The sequence below is a fragment of the Caenorhabditis remanei genome, chromosome III (genome assembly GCF_010183535.1).
Source record: "Caenorhabditis remanei strain PX506 chromosome III, whole genome shotgun sequence".
Lineage (NCBI taxonomy): Eukaryota > Metazoa > Nematoda > Chromadorea > Rhabditida > Rhabditidae > Caenorhabditis > Caenorhabditis remanei.
The window spans coordinates 16,676,332-16,699,653 of NC_071330.1; the positions used below are offsets into that span (position 1 = coordinate 16,676,332).

The 23,322-nt window shown below is 37.2% G+C and overlaps 4 protein-coding genes across 4 annotated transcripts; 1 reads left to right on the forward strand and 3 right to left on the reverse strand.

Moving 5' to 3' along the window:
- Window positions 1-3,366: 3,366 nt before the first annotated feature.
- On the reverse strand, window positions 3,367-4,601 carry GCK72_011695 (uncharacterized protein; the record flags this gene model as incomplete). Its single annotated transcript, XM_053728627.1, has 4 exons — window positions 3,367-3,467; window positions 3,575-3,823; window positions 4,356-4,498; window positions 4,546-4,601. 4 exons carry the CDS (start codon window positions 4,599-4,601, stop codon window positions 3,367-3,369), a joined length of 549 nt encoding a protein of 182 aa, XP_053588204.1.
- Window positions 4,602-6,518: 1,917 nt separating this feature from the next.
- Window positions 6,519-11,235, forward strand: GCK72_011696 (uncharacterized protein; the record flags this gene model as incomplete). The annotated part of the gene is made up of 9 exons (XM_053728628.1): window positions 6,519-6,564; window positions 6,608-6,685; window positions 6,735-6,827; window positions 6,893-6,970; window positions 7,014-9,315; window positions 9,602-9,910; window positions 9,959-10,061; window positions 10,518-10,880; window positions 10,930-11,235. 9 exons carry the CDS (start codon window positions 6,519-6,521, stop codon window positions 11,233-11,235), a joined length of 3,678 nt encoding a protein of 1,225 aa, XP_053588205.1.
- A 427-nt stretch (window positions 11,236-11,662) lies between these two features.
- Window positions 11,663-18,342, reverse strand: GCK72_011697 (uncharacterized protein; the record flags this gene model as incomplete). The annotated part of the gene is made up of 11 exons (XM_053728629.1): window positions 11,663-11,764; window positions 11,814-12,121; window positions 12,809-12,944; window positions 13,504-13,734; window positions 14,066-14,110; window positions 14,313-14,616; window positions 14,848-15,086; window positions 16,006-16,276; window positions 17,029-17,390; window positions 18,154-18,260; window positions 18,318-18,342. 11 exons carry the CDS (start codon window positions 18,340-18,342, stop codon window positions 11,663-11,665), a joined length of 2,130 nt encoding a protein of 709 aa, XP_053588206.1.
- Window positions 18,343-18,474: 132 nt separating this feature from the next.
- Window positions 18,475-21,977, reverse strand: GCK72_011698 (uncharacterized protein; the record flags this gene model as incomplete). The annotated part of the gene is made up of 6 exons (XM_003094519.2): window positions 18,475-18,606; window positions 18,951-19,106; window positions 19,358-19,759; window positions 20,612-21,101; window positions 21,775-21,898; window positions 21,947-21,977. The coding sequence occupies 6 exons, from the start codon at window positions 21,975-21,977 to the stop codon at window positions 18,475-18,477; spliced, it is 1,335 nt and encodes a 444-aa protein (XP_003094567.2).
- Window positions 21,978-23,322: the final 1,345 nt, after the last annotated feature.

The following is a 23,322-nucleotide window of genomic DNA, read 5'->3' on the forward strand; positions in this document are numbered from 1 at the left end:
AAATTCCAAAAATTCTGCATATTTTCCAGTTAAAAACCAGAGAAAACCTCAAAAACTCACAAAGTAACAGAAGTTCGAATATTTTCGAAAATTAACGACTTTTCCAAACGCTGTAACTTGGTCAGTTTTGACTTGTTTTAAATTTTTATTAAATTTTTAGAATCCGCGCGTTAAGAGCTTTCAGAAAAGTGTAATCATGCTTATTTTAGGAAAATTTTAGAAAATCGAGTTTAAAGTCTTTTTTTGGCGCGAAACTTATAAATTTGAAAGCAGTGCTTCATGACATGAGTTTAAAGGCGCATAGAGAATTATATATCAAATTTTTCTAACTATTTATTTACTTGGAGAACAAAATATTCAATTTTTAGAGGAAAAATAATAATTAATTACTTAATAGGGAGACAATTAAAGTGGTTGTGAGTTGGGTCCAGTGGTATATGAATAAAAATTAAGTTACAAGTAAAAACTAAATCACAAAGGGTAATTGATCGGTTTGAGATTTGAAACACAATATAAATAATTAAAATGATGAATATTAATGCGACTAGAAAAATATATACAGTACAAAAATTATTGTTACAAGACTATTAGAAAATAATTAATTATTTAATTCAATGGTATAGTCTCCCATATCATCCCATGCAATGTCGGGGGAATCTGAAAAGAATACTAAATTTTTAAGAAACTGGACTAATAACTTACCATTTATATAACCGTTTTTTACAGAAATAAAGAATAAAAATTAGCGTTTAGAATTCAAAAATAATCAAATAGAATACATAGTTTTTTTTGACGACCATCCAGTAGGTTGTCTATAGGATACGTATGACAGATGGAAGGAAAAGAAAACCCGAGAACTGGGTGACCTTGATAGTTGGGAGGAGGGGAAGAGAAAATTCAAGAGATAGGGAAACACATTACACAAAAACATTGGTGAGGCTGAGGTAGGGAACACGGAGAACAAGCAAAAATAAAAATTGAAAGAAAATCATATGAGATTCTAGGCACAACAAGGTTTCTAGTATCGTTGTACGGAATGGCATTTTTTGATTTCCGGAATCCGGAATCCGGAACCGGAATGTGATTTTACATTTTCGGGAATACGGAATCCGAAACAGGAATGACAAAAAAACCCGGAATTCCGGAATGATTCGATAAATTTGCAAGGCTAAATCATTTATTTTTCGAGTGTTTTTCATGATATATAAAGTTTGAAACTACTTTTGAGGATCAAAACGGAAAAAGAATTACTATAGCTGTCTTTTAAACTCATAACTATTTTAAAATTTCTACTTCTGGATTCCGGAAATAGGAAACTCAAAAACCGGAATCCGGAACCGGAACCGGAATTCCGGATTCCGGACAACTATGGTTTCTAGTATAGGTGATGTTATTGTATCAGCTTTTATTAGTTTTCACAATTGTCTGTAGAAAATTGCTTTGTTGCATCCTATATACAGTACCGCTCAAAAGTATCCGAAGTTTTGATTTTTTCAATTGAAAAAGTCCAACTTTGAGAGGGTGTCATGGTAATTCTGATTGTCACACCAAGAAAACTTTTAATGGATCATACAGGTCAAGGGTAGAACTTCATTCTTGTAGTTGACAACTTTTTTGTACGGACACTCCCTAGAGAGTTACATATAGGCAAAGTAATTTCTCCCTTAAATCGACCAATAATTCAGTGCAAAATAGTGATGTTGTCTTAAAATGGCCATAACTCTCTAGGTGGTGTCCGTACAAAAAAATTGTCAACTACAAAAATGAATCTCTACTTTTTTTCTGTACGAACCATTAACAATCTATTTGATGGGTCCATCAGAATTACTATGGCACACTCTCAAAGTTGGACCTTTTCAACTGAAAAAAACCAAAACTTAATATACTTTTGAGCGGTACTGTAGCCAATTTTTGTAGGTGACAAGTTTGTTGTACAGGAAATTTGAAATTGAACCGCTCTGATCAGAGTTTATCAGGTTGTAATTACAAAAATTCCACAAATCTTTCACAAATTTTTACGTATTTTTTTAAACGAATAATAAAACATTTTGAATCTTTTTTGCTTGTTTTTTTGGGTTTTACATGAAGTTTTTGAGTTTTTTTAAGCCGAAAATCGCGAGTTTTCAGTTTTTTTTTTGGTTCTGGCTGACTAGGGAATGACTCACACAAAGTATGGAGATAGTGAGTGGTTAAGACATTTGACGGTTCTGATTCGTACCAGTTCAGATCCGGGAGGTTCCGATTCGGGCGGTTCTGATTCCTATACTTTTTTCCGACTTTTGATGTAAAAACACGCATTTTGAATATTTGAATACGTCAATTACACCTTACACAGGAAACGGACACTTGGGATTTCAGGGTCCTCAACCTGTATGTTGGTTCGTCCTTTCCCACTCTATTCCGGTCTGTGTCTGTCTGTCTGTCTGTCTATCCCAAGCCCAACACACTTTCCCTCACAAAAACTATTTTATTATAAACTTTTCTAGAATAATCAAATAAAAATACTAGAATTTGATAAAAATAATAATACCGGACCTTTTCTCACATAGTGGTCTAATATAAAATAAATATTACTCCTCGTGGTTGCTTCATCTGGTAATATTCGAAGAACGTTTTACCCATTTTTGAGTGTTCTGGATATTCATTTTCGGTGATTTCCACTGAACTTCTTTTTCACGTACTCGCTGTTGTCCAGATTGAGACAAAACACGGCATTCGACCTGTAATTGAAATTTTATTTTATTTTTGTTATGATTTTGAGATTTTTCAATCGATCAAAAGTTCGGCGTTATATAATAATAAAGATGGTGTTGAAGCGCTTTTTTATAAAACATGCAAAAAATTTCCAACATTTTGAGCCAAAAACCAAAGAAAACGGAGCAAAATGACAAAAGTTACAGATATTCGAATATATTCAAAAATCTGAAATATTTCAAACTACCGTAGCCCGACCAGTTTCGCTCTGAGACCTACATAAATATAATTTTTAGAATCAGCTTGCCAAGACGCTTCGAATGAGTATAATCATCACTGTATTTTGACAAACTTTAATATTTCTTAAATTTGGTACCAAAGATGGTCAAAATTCGAAATATTTCAAACCATGTCATGATTATACTTATTCGAGTTGACGTGCTGAATTCAAAAAATTAAGTTAAAATTCGAGATTCTGAGATTTGCTCGAGTTATGAAAGTTTTAGAGAATTCGGGATTTTCGATTTTTGGACAAAAATTACAAAAACTACCGTTTCTCTTGTTTTCTGAACCAACTATCGGTGTCCTCCCTTTCCTTCTTCTTTGACCATGTATAAGATACATATGTTTTTTTTAATTCATCGGTCGGAGAAAAATTACTTACATGAATCTTTATCGAGACTTCATGATGAGGACAACAAAATCCATGAAGATGAGCAAGCAAATGAAAATTTTGCCCTCGAAATCAGTGTAAATAGAACTGAAACCGTGCCCTGAAATTGAAAGATATGTCGATGCACTCGGTAAAGAATTCATATAATTTATCTAAAAAATAAAAAAAGAATAAGAATATCCCTTATTTCAAAAACGTGATTCATACCTGATTCTGTATCCATCATTTCTTTTTCTTCTTCGACATGATCAGAAAGCGAATCGAGACCGTTGTCTTCAAGAGCGTCTTGGTCATCATCATCATTGTAAACATCACTCCAATTTTTACTATCTCGACTCTCTGGGCGAGTCGTCAATTTTTCAATATCATCATCATCTTCTTCATCCCTACTTGAATAAAGATTTTTTAGATCAGCATCCCCGTCACTTATTTCTGAAGCATCCTCTTCTCTGAACTCTGGATCCGATCATTTTTTTGTGGTACCTTTTGTTGCCGGCGGGATCTGGTATTCAAGAAAAACCAGGTCGAAGTTTGGAAAATCTACTTACCCGATATTTTTGTATCCTTTCAGTTCAGTCATTGTCGTTGGAACTCCCTAATCTTTTCCGTAGGTACAGGCAAGTGCTGGAATCTGAAACAAAGTTTTCAAATAATGAAAGTAGGCTAATATTCCTTAAGGGGTGTTTGGCACTTTCAGTAGCGTCTACAAGTTGAAAATCCTACACCTTGAGAGTCGAGACTATGGCTCACGTTCAAAATTTCCTTGCTTCATTAAAAAATTTCAATTTCAATCGTTTGAAATCTTTTGTACAGTGCTATTACAATAAACCAGAAAAATATGGATGTAGAAAAGCTGAAATTTTTTCTAATTTTGTGCTCAAAAACATGTTTCCCGAGTCTTAACATAATGAGAGTTTTCATACAAATTCAAGATTTTTCCCGTTTCTTCCATTTTCCGATCCGAGAATTGTTCGGAAAAGTTTCTCACCTTGTGTATTTGTTGAAGCATTACAAGAGTTGATAGGAAGTCTGTAGTAATTAACAGGGAAATCCTCTTGTGACAAATTTTCCATTTTTGTGAACCATGCATCTGTACGGCAATCGGAAACTGATTGAATTCCATGATATCCCCTGTAACCAATATTTAATTTATTGGAAGAAAATACGAAAAAACTCACCAAATTTCCACTATGCTCATGGAAATCCAAATTCCATCCAAACTGAAGCAGCCCATAATTGCGTGGACGTCCTTGGTGGTTTATTGAATTTCTGAAAAAAATTATGGCAGCACGACTTCTTTAAAGGTGTACTAAAGAAATTTCTAATCCATAATACAAGTTTTAAAAGGCCACCGGTAGTTTTTAGTCCCAAACTCACAGAAATTTATATTGAAGCAATTTGAAGAATCCAGATAGCAGTAAAGTAAGAATGAGAATAAAATAATAACTAGAATTTAGAATTCAAAAAGAATAAGGTAACAGAGCGACAGCCATCCAGTAGGCAATCTAATCTGAGGATTTCATACATCTCGTGCTCCTTTTATACGGTTTTTTGGAGCAAAAAGGGCGGGGTCTGGGTAGTGTTCTGGGGGCGTGGCTTATTAGGTGATGTTCCCGGAGGTTGATGGCTCCTATCAGATCTCGTCACAAGATGTTCCCAGAGGTTGCGTAGATAATTAGGCACCTGAGTAATTAGAGAGACCACGTGGCAGATGGTCCAGATAATGTTCCCATAGGCTCCGTAGATAATTAGGCGACTAATTAGATAGGCCACGTGGCAGATGGTCCTTATCTTCCTAGAGGTCACAATGGGGGTAATGTTCCCATAGGTTGCGTAGGCAGATGGCTCCAAGATGTTATCAGATCACCTTGTCATGTCACCGTCTGACAAGATGTTCCCAGTTCCCAGATGTTGCGTACATAATTGGGCGGATGCCACGTGGCAGATGGTATTAGATGGCTATCAGACTCTTCCCAGAGGACTCAAGTGGGGAGATAGAGATCTCGTGGATATACGTGTGTCAGATGTACCGTAGCAATGCATACTGTCGGTTTTGCAAAAAAAATCCCGAATTCACTAAACCTTCATAACTCAAACAGATTTCAGAATTTAAAACTTTATCTCGAAGTTTTGGATTCAGGTTGTCAAAACGCTTCCAATGAGTATAATCATGCCATAGGTAGATCTCACCACAAAAATAACTACAGTAATCCAATCTCTGTTTGAGTATACTTTTGTGTTGGCAGATCTTTTATTGAGCTTTGCATATAATACTTTCTCCATCACTTTCAGATTTTCCAATCTCAGATATAGTCTTTTTCACTACTTTCATGAATTCCAACATGTGAGCGGTGTGTTCAGATTTAAAGAAAGCTACCGTAAAAACTGTATTAGAGCGACACCTTTAATAGAACGACACCTCTAATAGAACGACACCCATCTATAATCAGGATTCATGAATATGTTTATCCCAATGTATTTTCTTGATTCTGATTAGAAGCAGCGTGAATAGTAACCTCTAGATCAACAAATAGAACTTTCAAAATAATGTTTTCCGTTCAACTTTAATGAGTTTCTGAATACACAGAATTTTTCTGAGACGAGGTTGAAAAATAGAGCGACATGTCGCTCTAATACAGTTTTTACGGTATATCCAGTTTACCATAAAGAAGCTCTCCGATTTCAAAATGCATTTATTTCTTGTTCATTAGATCGGATTGCAACAAAATAGTATTGGCTAGACGAGCAATTACAGACATTTTATGCAGAAACTCATCGAATAATGGATAATTGACTGAAAATTGAATCATTTTGATGATAACGGTGTAAGATGACTCGGTCAGATCACATAATTTCAAATGAAACGTAGATTTTAGAATTCAGCGTGTCAAGACCCATCGAATGAGTATAATCATTCCTAGGGTCTCACCCAAAACACTACAGAAACTCATTCAATAGCCCATTCCCTAAATATGTACGTGTGACCTTACCTTGTCATCATGGCAAAACTGTAATGATAAAATCGCGCGTTGTGACATTTCGTCGCCAACGTGACCTTACCCCCAATAACCGACTCCGTCCCCATTTAAACATTTCGAAGGAAAAACCGAAAATAATTTATTCCCAATTTACCCAAGAGCCAGTCGCCGAAATGCAATGTATACATTACGTGCTAGTCGTTGCAATTCTTCTCAGCGGTAAGTTATAATTCAGAAATCAATACAAAAAGTTTATTTTCAGTCAATGGCGGCTATTCCACAAACATTGATGCGTCAGTGAGCACATCATCAGCTTCTAAAACTCCGTCCGTTCACAATAGTGAGCTCAGATTTTCCAAGTCATTTTGATTTCAACCAACATTTTCCAGATTTTATAAAACCTACTCTTCATGCAATCCATACTCCATCCAACTTCTCCAACACTGCTCTATCTGATTCTGCATCTGCTTCGGCATCTCCAAGTATGACATACCGTTCTTTTTCGATACCCCTAATAACTTTCATTTATGACCCCTATAACTTTCAGATTCATCTCCTCCCAACTCTCGATATCCATTTGATTTGGGTAACTTTTTGAGTCATGCTAAACGTGTCAAAAGACAATGTAAGATTTCACACCGTTATCATCAAAACTATTCCATTTTCAGCCAATAATCCATTATTCGGTGAGTTTCTGCATAAAATGTCTGTTATTGCTCGTCTAGCAAACACTATTCTGTTGCAATCCGATTTGATAAACAAGACAGAAATGCACTACAAAATCGGAGAGCTTCTGAATATTGGACAACTGGATATAGTTTTTTTGAAAAATATGAACACGACTCACATGTTGGAATTTATGGAGGTAGTGAACAAGACTATATCTGAGATTGGAAAAGATGTAAGTGATGGAGAAAATGCAGTAATTTATTTATATGAAATGCAAAACTCAATGAAAGATCTGCCAGCAATCGACAAGTTTCCGAGTAGAACTGATTTCTCCAACAAAATCAATGAACTTCGTGAAAAATTCGAATGGGCCCAGTTTAACGAGTCATGGCCGCCACTCAGAAAGGTTTCAACTGTTTTAAATGCTTTGAACGGATTTACTAATGGTAGTTCGACAACAAAACAAATGAATGAAGACGTGAAACTGTTCACGAACGTGCTTGACTCGATCGAATACGCTAAACCATTTATCATTGCATCGAATCAACACTTAACTGCTTTGAGTTCTTTCAAAGATTGGAATTTGGAAGTTAGAAGATCAGTTATGGATCAACCGGAAAGACTTGTGTTCTCATTATACTTCAGAAACGAATTACAAAAAATGTTGAATGCGAGTGTAGAATCGAAATATTCCATCAGCAACAAATACAAATTAATAGATGATTTGAAAAAGAATATGCAAAACGTCGGAGATGATTTTCAAACATTCAAAACGAATTTCCTGCAATATTCTAACCAGCCGTCTGCAGATCTCCGAGGATTTCAAGCATTAAATCGGTTATCATCGGAAATAAACGAGGATTGGATGGATAATGCACTGGGAATGAACCAGGAAAGACGAAGAAAACTAATTCATTCTTTGAATCCAATTTTTGCACTGAAGAATAATTCAAAGTTGAGTAACTTTAGTTTATCGACTGATTACAAGACAGGGATAGCTATTGAGGATATGTACTTGATCGCTGACTTCTTAAGAGAAAGAAAGGGAAATAGTAAAGACTATGATTATTCTTATACTTTGGAGAGATGTCTTAAGGATGTTGGTGAGATAGGTTGGAATGAAGTGAGTGGTGCTTTACAGTCACCAAAGTATTCACGCGAAGCGGCTGAACAATTTTCAATCTTGTTGGACACAAAGCTTCTTTATGAAGGACTTCAACCGCTTATTGATGATTTTAATAGTGTCTCAAGTATAATTAACAAGTACAAGGATTCACACAGTTCCGACCTACAGTTCAAAGTGCTTACACGTGTATTCGATGAACTGAAAACTAGTGGGAGCATGGAAAAACTGAAGAAATCGGTAGACAGACTGATGGAGTTTTCTAACAAATTTGATGCAAGAGAGTTTCAAAATAGCTTATATAGATTTTTGACGTGGAACGAGGACTTAGAGGGCGCGATGAAGTCAAAGTTCGCAAATGAAGAATACAAATTTAATAAATGTTTCCGGGATCATGAACATGACATCAGCATGGGATACCACGATGTTCGTCTTTTACAAAACTTAAGAAATTTTGGCGAGGAGGGAGTGAATCATGTTAATGCATTTATTGAAAAATTGGCTGACATGAAGAAGTTGATTGACGAACAAGAAACGACGCTAATATTGAAGAACACTAATTTCAACGTGAGCTGGGAAAAACTGAAAACGATTGATGGAGCAATTGTGGCTAAAATTGATAATGCTGTTGAATCTGTTAAGAACCTAATTGAATTGAACAAAATGGAGTTTGTGAACAAACCTGAAAAAATGCGGGATGCCATCGAATATACGAATTATGGAGTGGACAAATCGGGTACAAAATTAGAATTAGAACAGAAATGGAAGTTAGGAACGGGCAATTTGGCATTTCGAAGCAGCTCCAATTATTTCAAAGAAGCACTTGAAAAAATCAATTTCCGAAAAATGAAAAATATCTCGAATGTTTCTGTTTTTTTCAAAGAGTTGGAAGGGATTCCCAATATGAACTTCGATTTCAATTCTTTGATCTCCGTTTTGAATTATTACATTCCCATAGAATTGAACGATACCAGAAGAGAAGGTTTATATCAAATAAGATCGGAATTTATTAAAATCTCATCGATGGATCTGGATTTTGCCAAACACTTCAAGAGTGCGGCGGATGCATTCAAGAAGTTTGGTGATTTCTTGGACAATTGTTTTACTGAGGACAAACCAGAAGATCAAGACAAAACAGCTAATGCGAAAGCTGCTGCTAAAGCTGATGAACATTATATGTAAGTGTTTTATTACAAAAATTGTTCTGAACAAATCGAAACAGCCAGGGCCAGGGTTGAGCGGAATTCCGCCTTTAATTCTGCGCCTACTTGAATTTACTGATATTTTTTGAGGTTTTTGCAAAAAAGCTAAGAATGTGATTTTATTTCGCCTTCCGCTTGATGGCTTTTTTTTTCTTGCGCCTCTGCCTTCCGCCATTTCAAAAACCGCTTCCCGCTCAACTCTGACCCAAACTGCAAAACAATTTGCATTAAACTCCCAAACCTCGAAATTTCAATTTTCCAGATATATAATCATTAGTTGTGTTCTCTTTGTTGTCTTCGTATCTGCTGTCGTATCGTTCATCAGCTGGAAAAAGAAGTGGCTGTGTTTCCGAAAAGAAGTCATCGAATGTGAAATAATTGATAACGAACCAGCTGAATACCCACCACCGCTCACTCAGGATATCATTGTGATTGTCATTGTTAATCAGATTATCATAAGAACTCTTGTCAAGTTCGAGCAATGGATGCAACTTCTGAATTATGTCAAGTCGTCTTCAAATTCTGAGGAACGAGGATTTCCGTATATCCCACTTGACCCGAGGAAATATTTGTGAGTTTGTCAGGAATTGTACTTTTAAAATGAATTTGAAATTTCCAGTGACCCAAATATCCGACTGATGCCGTACACCGCCCTACAAAGTATAAGACTCCACGGAAATCGGTTTAGGACTAGGATCGGGACAATTTTCTATGCAATGCAGGTATTTGAGAGGGAAGAGGGGTACAAAAATAAAACAATCAGATGTTTCTAAACCAATTTTGTTCTAATAGAGAAAAAAATCTAGTTTTTTTTGCGAATCTCGGTTTTGAAGTGTCCGGGTTTTGAAATGTCTTAGTTTTAAATAGTCTCGGTTTTAAACTAACTTTTAGTTTTAAAACGATAGGCTTGATTACACTTTGGTTTTGAAAGAATTTGGTTTTAAAACGTCCAAGTTTTGAAAATATGCATTCTCGAGCTTTCTAGTTTAGCTAAGTTTTGAGGCCAGACGTTTTGAAACTGAGACGTCTCAAAACTAGTCTGTTTTTTAGTTCTGAAATAACTGGTTTTGAAATTCATCAGTTCTTAACCGCCTCGGTTTCGAAATGACTCTAAAACCAGACGTTTTGAAACCAAAATGTATTTTAAAAGTCAGAAAATGTTACCACTTCATTTCCAGTCCCCAATGGAAGCCACTAATGAACACGACGACACCCGTGAAGAATTCCTCGAATTGATAGTCAAAGACTCTTCAGAATACATCATAATGGCTCAAGACTCAAATACCTCTGGCATTTACTACCATCAGGGAGTCGGCAGTGCGAAATTCGGGCGGTTCAATGTGATGACTGAAAGTGAGACTCAATTCGGTGGGAACTCTCAAAATATTGTGGTTCGCCAACTGAAGATAACCGATGGAAAGAAGAAATTGACGAGAAGTGTGAAACAATTCCAAATCAAGAACTGGGCTCAAGGACAGCTGCTGCCACCGATTAGTCACGCCGAGTTGGAAATGATTCTGACTGAGTGTAGCAGTAGTACTGTAAGTGTTGAAAATGACTCTTCCAATATTTCTTATTATTTCATTCCAGACCCCCGTGATCGTGCACTCTCCATCTGGCACCGGACCCACTATGCTCATCATCGGAATGGAATACATCTCGCGTAACATGGAATGCAACGAACAGATGACTTTCGACGACGCCTTCAAACGATTGGTCGACAAACGGTACTCCTCGTTTAACACTTGGCAAGAGATCGGTTGGCTTCAGTGTGGAGTTGTCTACTGTCTCTCGGTTAGACATGGAGTTGAACTCAGTATCTATCACCAGATGAACAACTCCTACTTGGATATGGCTGTGAAGGGAAATGGATTGCCGAAGGGAGTTAAGAATTAGAAAAGATTGCAGAGGAATACTTGGATTATTGAAATGTGCAATTACTTGAATTGGATTATGAGATTTTATTGTGAATAAATGGATTTAGAGTGTGTGACTTTCAGAATGTGACATAAAACTTTCAGCTTGCTCCGTCCAAAATTGAAGGATTTTTAGATTTCCGAAAGTTTTCGAAACTGTTCAAACTACCGTATCTCGTCCAGATCTCAGAATTTTTGAATGAAACTCATATTTTCGGATCCAGCGTGTCAAGACGCTTCAAATGAGTATAATCATGCATTGATTAGCTTCTAGTCGTGTATCGGTATGCGCCTTTAAACTCGTATTTTCGTGGTGGGACCCAACTTTTGGCATGATTATACTCATTTGAAGCGTCTTGACACGCTGAAAACAAAAATTCAATAGTTTTTATTCCAAATCAAGTAGTTCAAGCTCTACGAATTCTCCAACTAAACGCCACCACTCCCAGAATCTTCCAGAACAGAAGGGCAACCAAAATGACGGTGTAGTCGAGCCACAAGTTAGAAACCTGAAACAAAATTTAAATTTTTCGAGTCCATCAGGGCGCATTTGCATACCTCAAACGCTTGAACCTTAATAAACTCGGCGCCAGTCGAACAGTTGTCTTCCATCGACATGGAGACTACTGTAGTGTTGGCTCCGCCCACATCACATCCCGGAATTTTATCGATTGATTCGAAATAGACAATAGTGATTGCCTCGAAACCGTATTTATACCAAGAGACCCAGGCGAGAGGCAAGAAATATGTGGGAATCGAGTCGTAGTTAATCATGAACCCACCGAACACCATAAGAGGCACGACGACGATTGGGAGGACGGTCATTCCGGTGGCAAGGTGGCCACACATCGCCGCGAAGGATTGAGCTGCAATTTTCGGATTAAAATTCAGAAAATTCCGGTCATTTTCCACCCAAAATCAGATCTCGACGTTGAAAATTGACCGAGTTATGGATTTTCGAAACTTTTCGAAACTTTTCTAATTTACTTAAACTACCATATCTTAATCAGAATCAAGAATTTTGAAATGAAACTTATATTTTCAGATTCGGCGTGTCAAGACGCTTCAAATGAGTATACTCTTGCATAGGTTCGCTTCTAGTCATGTATCGCGCCTACGATATGCGCCTTTAAATTCGGATTTTTGTGGTGGGACCCAAAAATGTCCATGATTATATTCATTCGAAGCGTTTTGACACGCTTAATCCAAAATTTTAAATTAAATTTTGAAATTCTGAGATTTGTTCGAGTTATGAAGGTTTTAGTGATTTTGGGATTTTCGAAAAATTTCGAAAATTTGCAACTCGGTCAATTTTTGACGAAGCCAGATGAATTTGGGTGCAAAATGACCGCAATTTTCATAAAAATAAGAAAAAAAAGTTGCGGAGCTTAAAACTATTCAAAACTCAAAAAAATTCCACCCCAAAAACAAGAAATTTTAAATATCCGTTACTTTTCCACTTTTCAAGGTACAAAACTGATTTTTACACCAAAAATCAGAATTGTTCCTATTTCAATTAGTTCCTGATTATTCTACAAATTTTTCGTACCCACCAATCGAACACGCATTCAAACTGAGCAAAATATTGATAATCAAGTAGTGAGTGACCACATAACCACTGAATGGAAGAGCTGTCATTCCCAGCAGGATTGCACTGAATATGACGGGAAAGACCAGGTATTGGACGCTCTGAAAACTTGAAATAATCAAAATTTGGAACATTTGAAAGAGTTTGAGCTAAAAATCATTGAAAACGGTTGGAATTTGACAAAGTTGTGAGGCTTTGAAATTTTTCGGTTTTTCGAAAGTTTGCAGATTCACTAAACCTACCGTAACTCGTTCAGATTTCACAATTTTCAAATATCACTTAAGTTTTCAAATTTAGCTCGCCGAGACGCTTCTAATAAGTATAATCATGTCTATATTCGGACTAAGTTGGGTCTCACCACGAAAACTACTGTACCCCAGGTCATTTTCGTGGCGGGACCCAACTTGCTTCGAATCTGGGCATGATTATATTAGGTCGGAGCGTCTTGAGACGCTGAATCCAAAAATATAAGTTTTGAGTAGAAATTCTGAGATCTGACCGAGTTATGGTGATTTTACCAGATTTTGGATTTTCGAAAATTTTCGAAAACCCACAACTCCGGTAATTTTTGACGTAGAAACCTGATTTTAAATGGAAAATAACCGGAATCTCCTTGACTTTCTTGAAAAAACAATTTTCACCCAAAAAATGCAAACTCACATCAGCAGTAGTCTTCGCCAAGTAGTAGGCACTTGGCGAGTACATGTTCGCCTGAAACTCCCTGACAACGACCGGGTAGTCCTTCCAGAAAACTGTCATCGCCGGCATCATGAACAACATATGCATCATTTGGACGGAGACAAACGCAAATCCTTTGAAACTCATCAAATACTTTTTCTCGATGCTCATTTGGAAGTAAGTCGCGCCGATCATCGTGCTCATGATGAGGGTCTGTGGAATTGATATTTTCCCAAAATATATTTAGATTTTAACCAAAACTATATTTCCCTAAATCTCTTAAAAATTGCGCTCATTTTGCACCTAAAATCAGCATTCCGCGCTAAAAATTGACCAATTTTCGAAAGGTTTCGAAAATCACAAAATTACTGAAACTACCGTATCTCACTCTACTTTCAGAATTTCAAAATGAAACTTATATGTTCAGATTCAGCGCGTCGAAACGCTTCGAATGAGTACAATCATGCCCAGATTCGGAGCAAGTTGGGTCCCGCCACGAAAACTACAGTACCCCAGGCGGTTTTCGTGGTGAGACCCAACTTACTTCAAATCTTGGCATGATCATACTCATTCGAAGCGTTTCGACACCCTGAATTCAAACTTTTTAGTTAAATGTCGAAATTCTGTGATCTGTTCGAGTTATGAAGGTTTTAGTGAATTTTGGATTTTTGAAAATTTTCGAAAATTTTCGAAAATTTTCGAAAATCCATAACTCCGTCAATTCTTGACGTAACCAGATGAATTTGGGTGCAAAATGACCGCAATTTTACGGAAAATCAAGAAAATCTTACTTGAATAAGCTTGACCACCAGTACTGCCCTTTCCCTGTACAATTGAGTGGCGGATCGATGAAAAATGTAATAGAACTGACACCACCATGTCCTGGGGAACACGTCTTTCAGATCTACTGGTAGATCACGACGGGACGAGTGAGTCGATGAGTGAGCCGACTTTTCCTTTTGGATTGTGTCGTGTTCCAGCACGATTCGCTCGATTCGACGGTTGTATTCGTCTTCCGACTCAAAGGATTTGTGGGAGATCACACGCATGAAGTGGTCGGGAGAGCTGACGAACTTGGGAATCGGGTAGCCGCATCTGGAATAGGCAGAATTAATTGTTACCTAAATCTCCTGAGAATTCCGGTTATTTTGCACCCAAGATTGAGTTTCTACGTCAAAAATGAGTCTAGTTATGGAATTTCGAAAATTTTCGAAAAGTTTCGAAAAGTTTCGAAAATCCATAACTAGGTCAATCTTTGACGTAGAAACTTGATTTTTAGTGTAAAATATCCAGAATTTTCAAAATTTTCAAGGAAAGATACCGTACCTTCCAAAAAACGCGTCCACCTGTTTAGCGGGTCCAGAATACGCCACGTATCCCTGTGAGAGTAGAATCAACTGATCAGCCATATGGTAGACAGAAGTGGATGGTTGATGGATAGTGCAAACGACGGTTTTTCCTTCGAAAGTCAGTTGACGGAGAGCTTTGATCACTTGGTGAGACATGAATGAGTCGAGACCCGAGGTGGGCTCATCGCAGAAGAGGATCGGCGGGTCGGTGAGGATCTGGAAGGTCGAAAATGGAGTTGGAATATTTCGGATGAAAATTCTAAAAATTTGGCGTATTTTGAGCTAAAAACCAGTAAGATACCTCGAAAAATAAGCGAGTTACAGAATTTCGAAAATTTTCGAATATTGAAATTTCCCACAAAGCACTATAAATCGATCAATTACTAGAATTTCGAATTGAATTTAAGTTTATCGGATTCAGCTCGCCGAGACGGTTCAGAAAAGTATAATCATGCCAAAATTCCGTTCAGATTGGGTCTCGCAGCGAAGTCGTGAATTTCTGGGGTACTGTAGTTTTTGAGTTTTCGTGGTGGGACCCAACTTCAAGCAAACCTAGGCATTATTATAGTCATTCGAAGCGTCTTGACGAGCTGATTTCAAAAATCTAAGTTTCACGTGGATATTCTGAAAATAGAGTGAGATACGGTAGTTTTAGTGAATTTGAGCTTTTCGAAAAATTTCGAAATTCTGTAACTTTTTTATTTTTTGACGAAAATTGATGATTTTTAGTGGAAAATACGCGCATTTCTTGAAATTTTCTTCGAGAAATAAAAAAAAAGTTGGATCACCACTGTTTTTTTCCAGCCAGTGCCCGCCGAAGTGGAGCAAGGCGAAAAAGAATTGAAGCAATCGAGTAAATTTCAAAGGGATACTCAAAAAACCGAGCGAGATACGGTAGTTTCAGGATTTTCGAAAAGTTTCGAAAATCCACCAGAGATTGGTGGTTTTTAGTGGAAAATAAGCAGAATTTGATGGATTTTCAAAGAAAAAAACCATAAAAATTTATAATTTCAGTAATTTTCAAAAACTTTTGGAGTCCCCTTAACTCCGCCTATTTTTCTGCTAGAAACTTGATTTTAAGCACGACTTTTACAAAATTTTCTGGACTTTTAGAATTCCCAGAATTTAGCCTTACCTCACAAGCAAACGCCAACCGTTTCCTCTCGCCTCTCGACAAACTCTTCTCGGTCATCGATCCGACTTTTGTATTCTCGCATTTCTTCAGACTCATCATAACCAGCAATTCGTCGACAATCGACTCCAGCTCGACTTTATCCAATTTATGAGGGGAACGGAGTTTCGCTGCGAAACGGAGGGTCTCACGGACTGTCAACATTCCGATGAAGACGTCGTCTTGCTGAACGTAGGCGGATAGCTTCTTCATCTCGGCCGGTGTCATGTTGCGGCTGGAAAATTTCTATGTTTATTTCTTAGAGCAAGTTTGAAAGATTCAGGTCATTTTCCAGTAAAAATCAAGTCTCTCGCTCAAAAACTGACCGAGTTATGGATTTTCGAAACTTTTCGAAAATCCTACATTTTACTCAATTGGCTATAACTCGGTCAGATTTTTGAATTTCAAAATGAAATTTATATCTTCAGAATCAGAGCAGCAAGACACTTTGAATGAGTATAATCATGTCTTGGTTTGGAATATTTTGAAATTTTTGACAATTATGCGCCTTTAAATTTGACATTTTCTTCTATTTTCGGTGTTTTTCGCCTCGAGACCCATTTTTTCGAATTTTAGGTACCATATTCGAATTCAGCGTGTCAAGACGGTTCAGAGAAGTATAATCACGCTAATTTTCCGTTCAGATTGGGTCTCGCAGCGAAGTCGTGAATTTCGGGGGTACTGTAGTTTTCTAGTTTTCGTGGTGGGACCCAACTTTTACCGAATATAGGCATGATTATACTCATTCGACGCGTCTTGACATGCTGATTTCAAAAATTCAAATTTCATGAGAAAATCTGAAAATAGAGCGAGATATTGTGCTTTTAGTGCTAAAATTTTCGAAATGTTTCGAAAATCTGTAACTTGATCAATTTTTCGCGTAGAATGAGGATTTTAGGTGCAAAATGGACGGAATTTTCAGGATTCAGAAAAAGTAGTTTTAGTTTTTGCAGTTCTGAGATTTCCTGAAAAAGCCTAAAAACCAACTTATTCACAAAAACCTCTCCCTCCGTCTCGATATTCTTCAGATTCCTTCCAGTCAGAATATTCAAAAGTGTCGTTTTTCCGGCTCCAGATGATCCCATAATAAACGTCAGCTCTCCGGGACGAGCGATTCCAGATACTTTTTTCAGAATCTCCTGACGAATGCCCTTCTTCTTCACGGCGATCGCCTCGATATTTTGAAATGTCAACTTCTTCGCATTGGTTGTTGTGGCGGTGTGAAGGACGGGCGGTCCTGATTCCGTATCCGTTGTCGTTGTGGTCACCGAGTGAACTTTTGATCTACGGAACCGCTCACTCGACTGCTTCAACTCTTTTTCCACTTGCTCCACTTCGGCGGGCACTGGCTGGAAAAAAAGCAGTGGTGATCCAAATTTTTTATTTCTCGAAGAAAATTCCGAAAAATGTGCGTATTTCCCACTAAAAGTCAACACTTTTCGTCGAAAAATGAAAAAGTTACAGAATTTCGAAACTTTTCGAAAAGCTCAAATTCACTAAAACTACCCTATCTCACTTTATTTTCAGAAATTCCACATGAAACTTAGATTTTTGAATTCAGCTCGTCGAGACGCTTTGAATGAGTATACTCATGCTTATATTCGGAGTAAGTTGGGTCCCACCGCGAAAACTCGAAAACTACTGTACCCCGAAATTTTCGACTTCGCTGCGAGACCCCATCTGAACGGAACCTTGTCATGATTATACTTTTCTGAACCGTCTTGACAAGCTAAATTTGAATATGGTACTCAAAATTTGAAAAAATTGGGTCTCGAAGCGAAAAACAGCGAAAATTGTAGAAAATGACAAATTTAAAGGCGCATAAGAAAAACTCGAAATTTTCAAAATATTCTAAACCAAGGCACGAGTATACTCATTCGAAGCGTCTAGACGAGCTGAATCCGAAAATATAATTTATTATTTGAAATTCTGAAAACTAATCGATTTATACCACATTTAGTGAAAAATTGGATTTTCGAAAATTTCCGAAAACCGATAACTCGCTATGTTTTTGAGATATCCAGCTGATTTTAGGTGCAAAATGACCGGAATTTTCTGAATTTTCAGGAAAACATAATCCCTACCCCCAATTCCCAGTCCCAAACCACCCACCACGTCCCCAACGACTCCTTCCACCGGTCGTGTCGACACCTGAGTCGATGCTTCGGTTCCCCACTCGTTATCCACATATTTCAGTAGATTTTCTGCAACAACACCATCTGGAATATCTAAGAATCCCAAAGATTTGGGATTTTCAGAGAAAAAACGCGATTTACCGTTCTCTTCTTGATTGCTACCCATTTTTCGCACTGATTTTTCGAGATTTTTTCGTGGAAAACTTGAGAAATAAATTTTTAAAGCAAAATTCACTGGAAATAGAACAAATCAATAACTTAAAACTAGTACACGTGGAAAAAAACGAAAAAAAATTATTTAAAGTTCATCTTTTTCGTCCAAATCGACGTCGGACAGGTCGATTTCCTCCATTTTCGGCAATTCCTTGTCTTTTCCATCCCATGGTTCGGTGTCGACGATTTTCAGGGAGTTGTTGGAGAGATGGGCAGGCTGGAACAGAAATTTTGAACTTTTTTTTGAAAATTTTCTATCAAAAATTATTAAAACCTGAATTTTTAGAATCAGCTCATCGAGAGCTTTCAGAAAAGTATAATCATGCCTATATTCGATGAAAGATGGGTCCCGCCACGAAAACTACAGTTCCCCCAAGTGGATTACTGTAGTTTTCGCGGCGAGACCCAACTCGTCTCAAACCACAGCATGATTATACTTTTCTGAGAGCTCTTGTCGTGCTGATTCTGAAAATTTAAGTTTTATTCGAAAATTCTGAAAATCTGTCGATTTTTGTGCTTAAAAAACTTAAAATTACTCGAATTTTCCCCCAAACAAGTCACCTGAACACTCTGAACTCTCAATTTTCCATAATTCACAGAATTCAGGAATTCCTTGATTCCACTGGTGGAGAATTGACCGATTTGCGTGGCGTATTTCATCTTCGACGGGCTCATTGCGACGAGCACCGGGTAGCCGGAGTCACCGATTTCGAAGGCCTGAAATGACAAAACTTAGATTTTTATATTTTTAGAATCAGCACGACTAGAGCTTTCAGAAAAGTATAATCATGCCTATATTCGTTGAAAGTTGGGTCCCACCACGAAAGCTACAGTACCCCGTGCTTTCGCGGCGAGACCCAACTTGTCTCAAACCATGGCAAGATTATACTTTTCTGAAAGCTCTATTCGTGCTGATTCTAAAAGTTTGAGTTTTCTTTGAAAATATTGCAATTTATCGATTTTCTGACCTTCTCGAGCTCCATTTGAGCGCCCGCTTCAATCCAAACCCATCCGAATGCTCTTTTCTTGAAAACTGCAGCCAGATCATTCAGAATCTGAATTTTCGCACGTCGACACTCGGATTGACAATCGAAAATCGACGGAAGAAATGTGAAAATGCACAATTGACGATTCCGACACGTCTCATCGATCGATTTTTTCGAGACACCTTCGACGACTTCTGGTGGAGACGCGACGTCTTCATACTTGGATTCTGAATATCTGATGAGATCAGATGACGTTCGTCCTCCTTGATAATCTTCGAAATCTGAAGACGTTGAGCCGGGAGGGAAGAATTTGATAGTTGGGAAGCCTTGGATTTGGAATTTACGGGCGATCGTCTCGTGAGCTGTCGCGTCGAGAGCGCCGAACTGGAAATTGAAGAGTTTTGGAGGGATTTTGGACAGTTTTGGAGTGAAAATTTGAATTTTTGAGCTGAAACTGATAGAAAAGGAAATTTTTGATCGAGAATCACAGTTTTTCAATGAAAAAAACACATAGAAAGCTACATTTAGGCTGAAAATCATTTATCATCATTTTTCTGTCATTTTCCCAGTAAAAATGCTGAAAATCAGAGTTTTGATGATCAAAATCGGCTTTTTCGACTATTTTTGTCTGAAAAAGTGATTTCTGATCAATTCCAGGTCCAAAATATTGCCAAAATATACGGATTTGCCGGAAAATTACCGAAAATTGATTTCGGATCGATTTCTTCAGACAAAAATAAACTATTTTTCAGAAATTTCAATTTTGTTGAGCGATGAGCCCCCCAGAAGCTGAAAATTGAATTTTTGAGCAAAAAATGAACATTTTTATCGAAAATCGCAGATTTTCAATGAAAAAATGCAAAAAAGAGCGAATTTCGGGCTAGAAAAACCGGTTTTTCCGTGATTTTCCTATCAACAATGACTAAAATCGGATAAAATTGATGTTTTGAGCAAAAATCGGATTTTTTCTGAAAAACCAAGCTTTTGAATTCAAAAACATTATTTCTGAGCGAAAAACATAATTTTTAAGAGAAAGAATGCATGAATTAGCCATTTGTTCTTGTTTTTTTGCCTAAAAAAGCTAAAAATTTGCTTTTCGAACTGTAAAATAGTGCTTTTTCTGTAATTTTTGTTTCTAAGCACAATTTTCTGAATCCCAGCTGATTCCAGACCTAAAAACCCCGATTTTCCAGCTTTTTCCGTGTAAAAAAGCGATTTTTCATCGATATTTCCTACCTTAACCCTGCCCGCCATCTCTTTCGCCGCCTTCTTCCACTCTGGCTCCAACTTCTGACAGTGTCCACACCACGGTGCATAGAATTCGACCATCCACGCATCCTTACTATTCAATACCAATTTCTCAAAGTTTGAATCGGTCAACACCACGACTCCGCCCTGTTTTCCCTTGTTTTCACCGGATTTTTTCGATTTTTTCGAAGATTTTTCAGATTTTTCAGATTTTCCACTCAATCTTGCGTCCAACGTCTCCTTAATAGATTTCTGAACGGCATCGGCGATTCCTTTGGCAGTACGTGGACCATTATAGTCAATAGCCTTATTTTTGTCAGTGGCGCCGAAGATTTTGATGGTTGGATACCCTTTAATGGCGTATTTCGATGAAATTGTCTGCTGAGTCGTCCCATCGATCGATCCGACAGAAGCGATCCCTTTGAGAAGTTTCGCCGCTTTTTTGTATTCCGGAACGAGAGATTTACAGTGTCCGCAGCTGAAACTCGCAGATTTGGGGGATTTTGGCGGATTTTTGGTGATTTTTTGATGAAATTTTGAGGTTTCTAGGGCTAAAACTCGTTAAAACAGAATTTTTCAAGTAAAAAATGCAAAAATCCGGTGAAAAATAACCCGAAAATAAATCCTGTTTTCTCTGAATTTTGAAAAAAAAACTGATTTAAAGGATTTTCCTATGAAATTTAGATGAAAATTGCGATTTTTGAGTAATTTTAAAGCTATTTCTTTGCGAAAACCACCCAAAAACCACTCAAAAACCATATTTCTTCCCGGTTTTTATGTATTCAGAGCATTCACGGCTTTTTACTCGATTTCAGCCTAATTTTGCAGGAATTTTCTGAAATTCTGTGCTCCAATACATTCGTAAACCCTTATTTCCAATATTCAGAATGAAAATTCTGCGAAAATCCATCAATTTTCAGCTTTTATCGCTGAAAATCGACTTGACAATCACTTGTCGTCAGATTAAATGCTGGGTACGCAGTGACGGTGTTTGCGGACTTGGTGATTTCAAATTGGCGCGAATTTCAAATTTCAATTTTTGAAAGAGAAAATGACTTTTTGGGGGATTTTCAATGATTTTTAGCGGATTTTAGGGGTTTTCAGGGTACAAATTACGCTTTTTTACAGTTTTTCCATAATTTTCCACTCACTATGGCGCATAGAACTCCACCACCCAGATCCCATCACTCTTCATCACTTTCGAGTCGAAATTCGCATCTGTTAGCTCGACGATTCCATCGCTGGGAGTGTAGAAGGCGGAGACACTAATTATCACTAAAAAATTGAATTTTCTACGGAAAAAATCCGTAAAAAAAAACCTACAAAACAGTGAAAAAATCCAGTGCCAACGCATTTTTTGTGATTATTTTAACGAGAACTTTTCAGTTTTCGGGGCGGTTCAATAAGATCTGAAAGTGAATTTGTTGGTTTGGAGGGAGCGGAAATCGACACGTTGTGCCACGTGGCGGGTGACGAAATGTTGAAAACGTGGAGGCGACACGTGGAAATGGGAAATTGGAAGTGAAATCGTAGAAAATCGTGGAAAATTGGAAAAAATAATGCGTTTTATAGGATTTTATAGGGTTTTATAATGAAAATTGAAAAAAAAAAACAAGAAAAATCGGCTGAAAATCGCTGAAAACTGGCTTTGTCGTGAGGTTTTATGCATTGACCGCAAACACCGTCACGTCAGAATGCGTACTCGGGAAAAGGCGGTGCATTCGAAAAAAATTGGCGAAAAAATTGATTTTTTCCCTTTAAAAAAGTGATTTTTCGACGATTTTTTCTGGTTTTTTTTGATGAATATAATGTTTTTAATAGCTTAATCAGTTTGTTCACCGGTTTGCAATTCATTTTCGCTATTATTTCATCATCTAAGCTAAGATTTTCATCAAAAATCGATTTGTCATCATTTTTCGTCAATTTCAGTTTTTTTCTCAGCCACCTTACGCAGCTTTCCTCTCGTTTTCAGCAAAATATCTCTGATTTTCAGAAAAATCGATATTTTTGAATTTTTCACTCTTTTTCGGATTTTTGAGAATTTTCTTGTTGGAATTCATTGAATATTTTCTCAATTCGATTTCTCATCGCTCATTTTCCTTCTTTCCGGCATATCTCGATCTGAAAACGACACGTTTCGAAATTCCGCTGTTTCTTAATTTTTTCTGCGAGAATTTCCGGGAGAAATAGTGATTTCCCAACGGTTTTTCTAGATTTTCACTTGAAAATATAATTTTTATCGCTTTAATTTTGTATTTCCGTTGTCATCGACCTAGTTTAGCATATATGCCGCCTACTGAGCTAGATTTTGGAGAAAAACGGTTTTTCCTCATTTCTTCTATCAATTTTTGTTTTCTGCTCATTTCTCAGTCGCGGAATCTATTAAATATCTTCTCGTTTAAACTTCTCATCGCTTATTTTCCCCGTTTCCAGCAAATTTGAAAAACAAAATCTAAAAACGACCGAAAAGTGCAAATTCACATTTTAAAGTTCTGTCGTAAGGTCTGATGCATTGTCCGCAAACACCGTCACGTCAGAACGCGGACTTTTTGAATTATTTTTGGGTCGTTTTTCATGATTTTTCTCGTCCAAAATTGACGGAAATAGTGAGTTTTTGAGCGTTTTCTCAATTTTTTTCAAAAAAAAAAGTCATTACGGATCTAGCACAGGGTCTAGGGGTGAGTACTGAAATCGTTTGC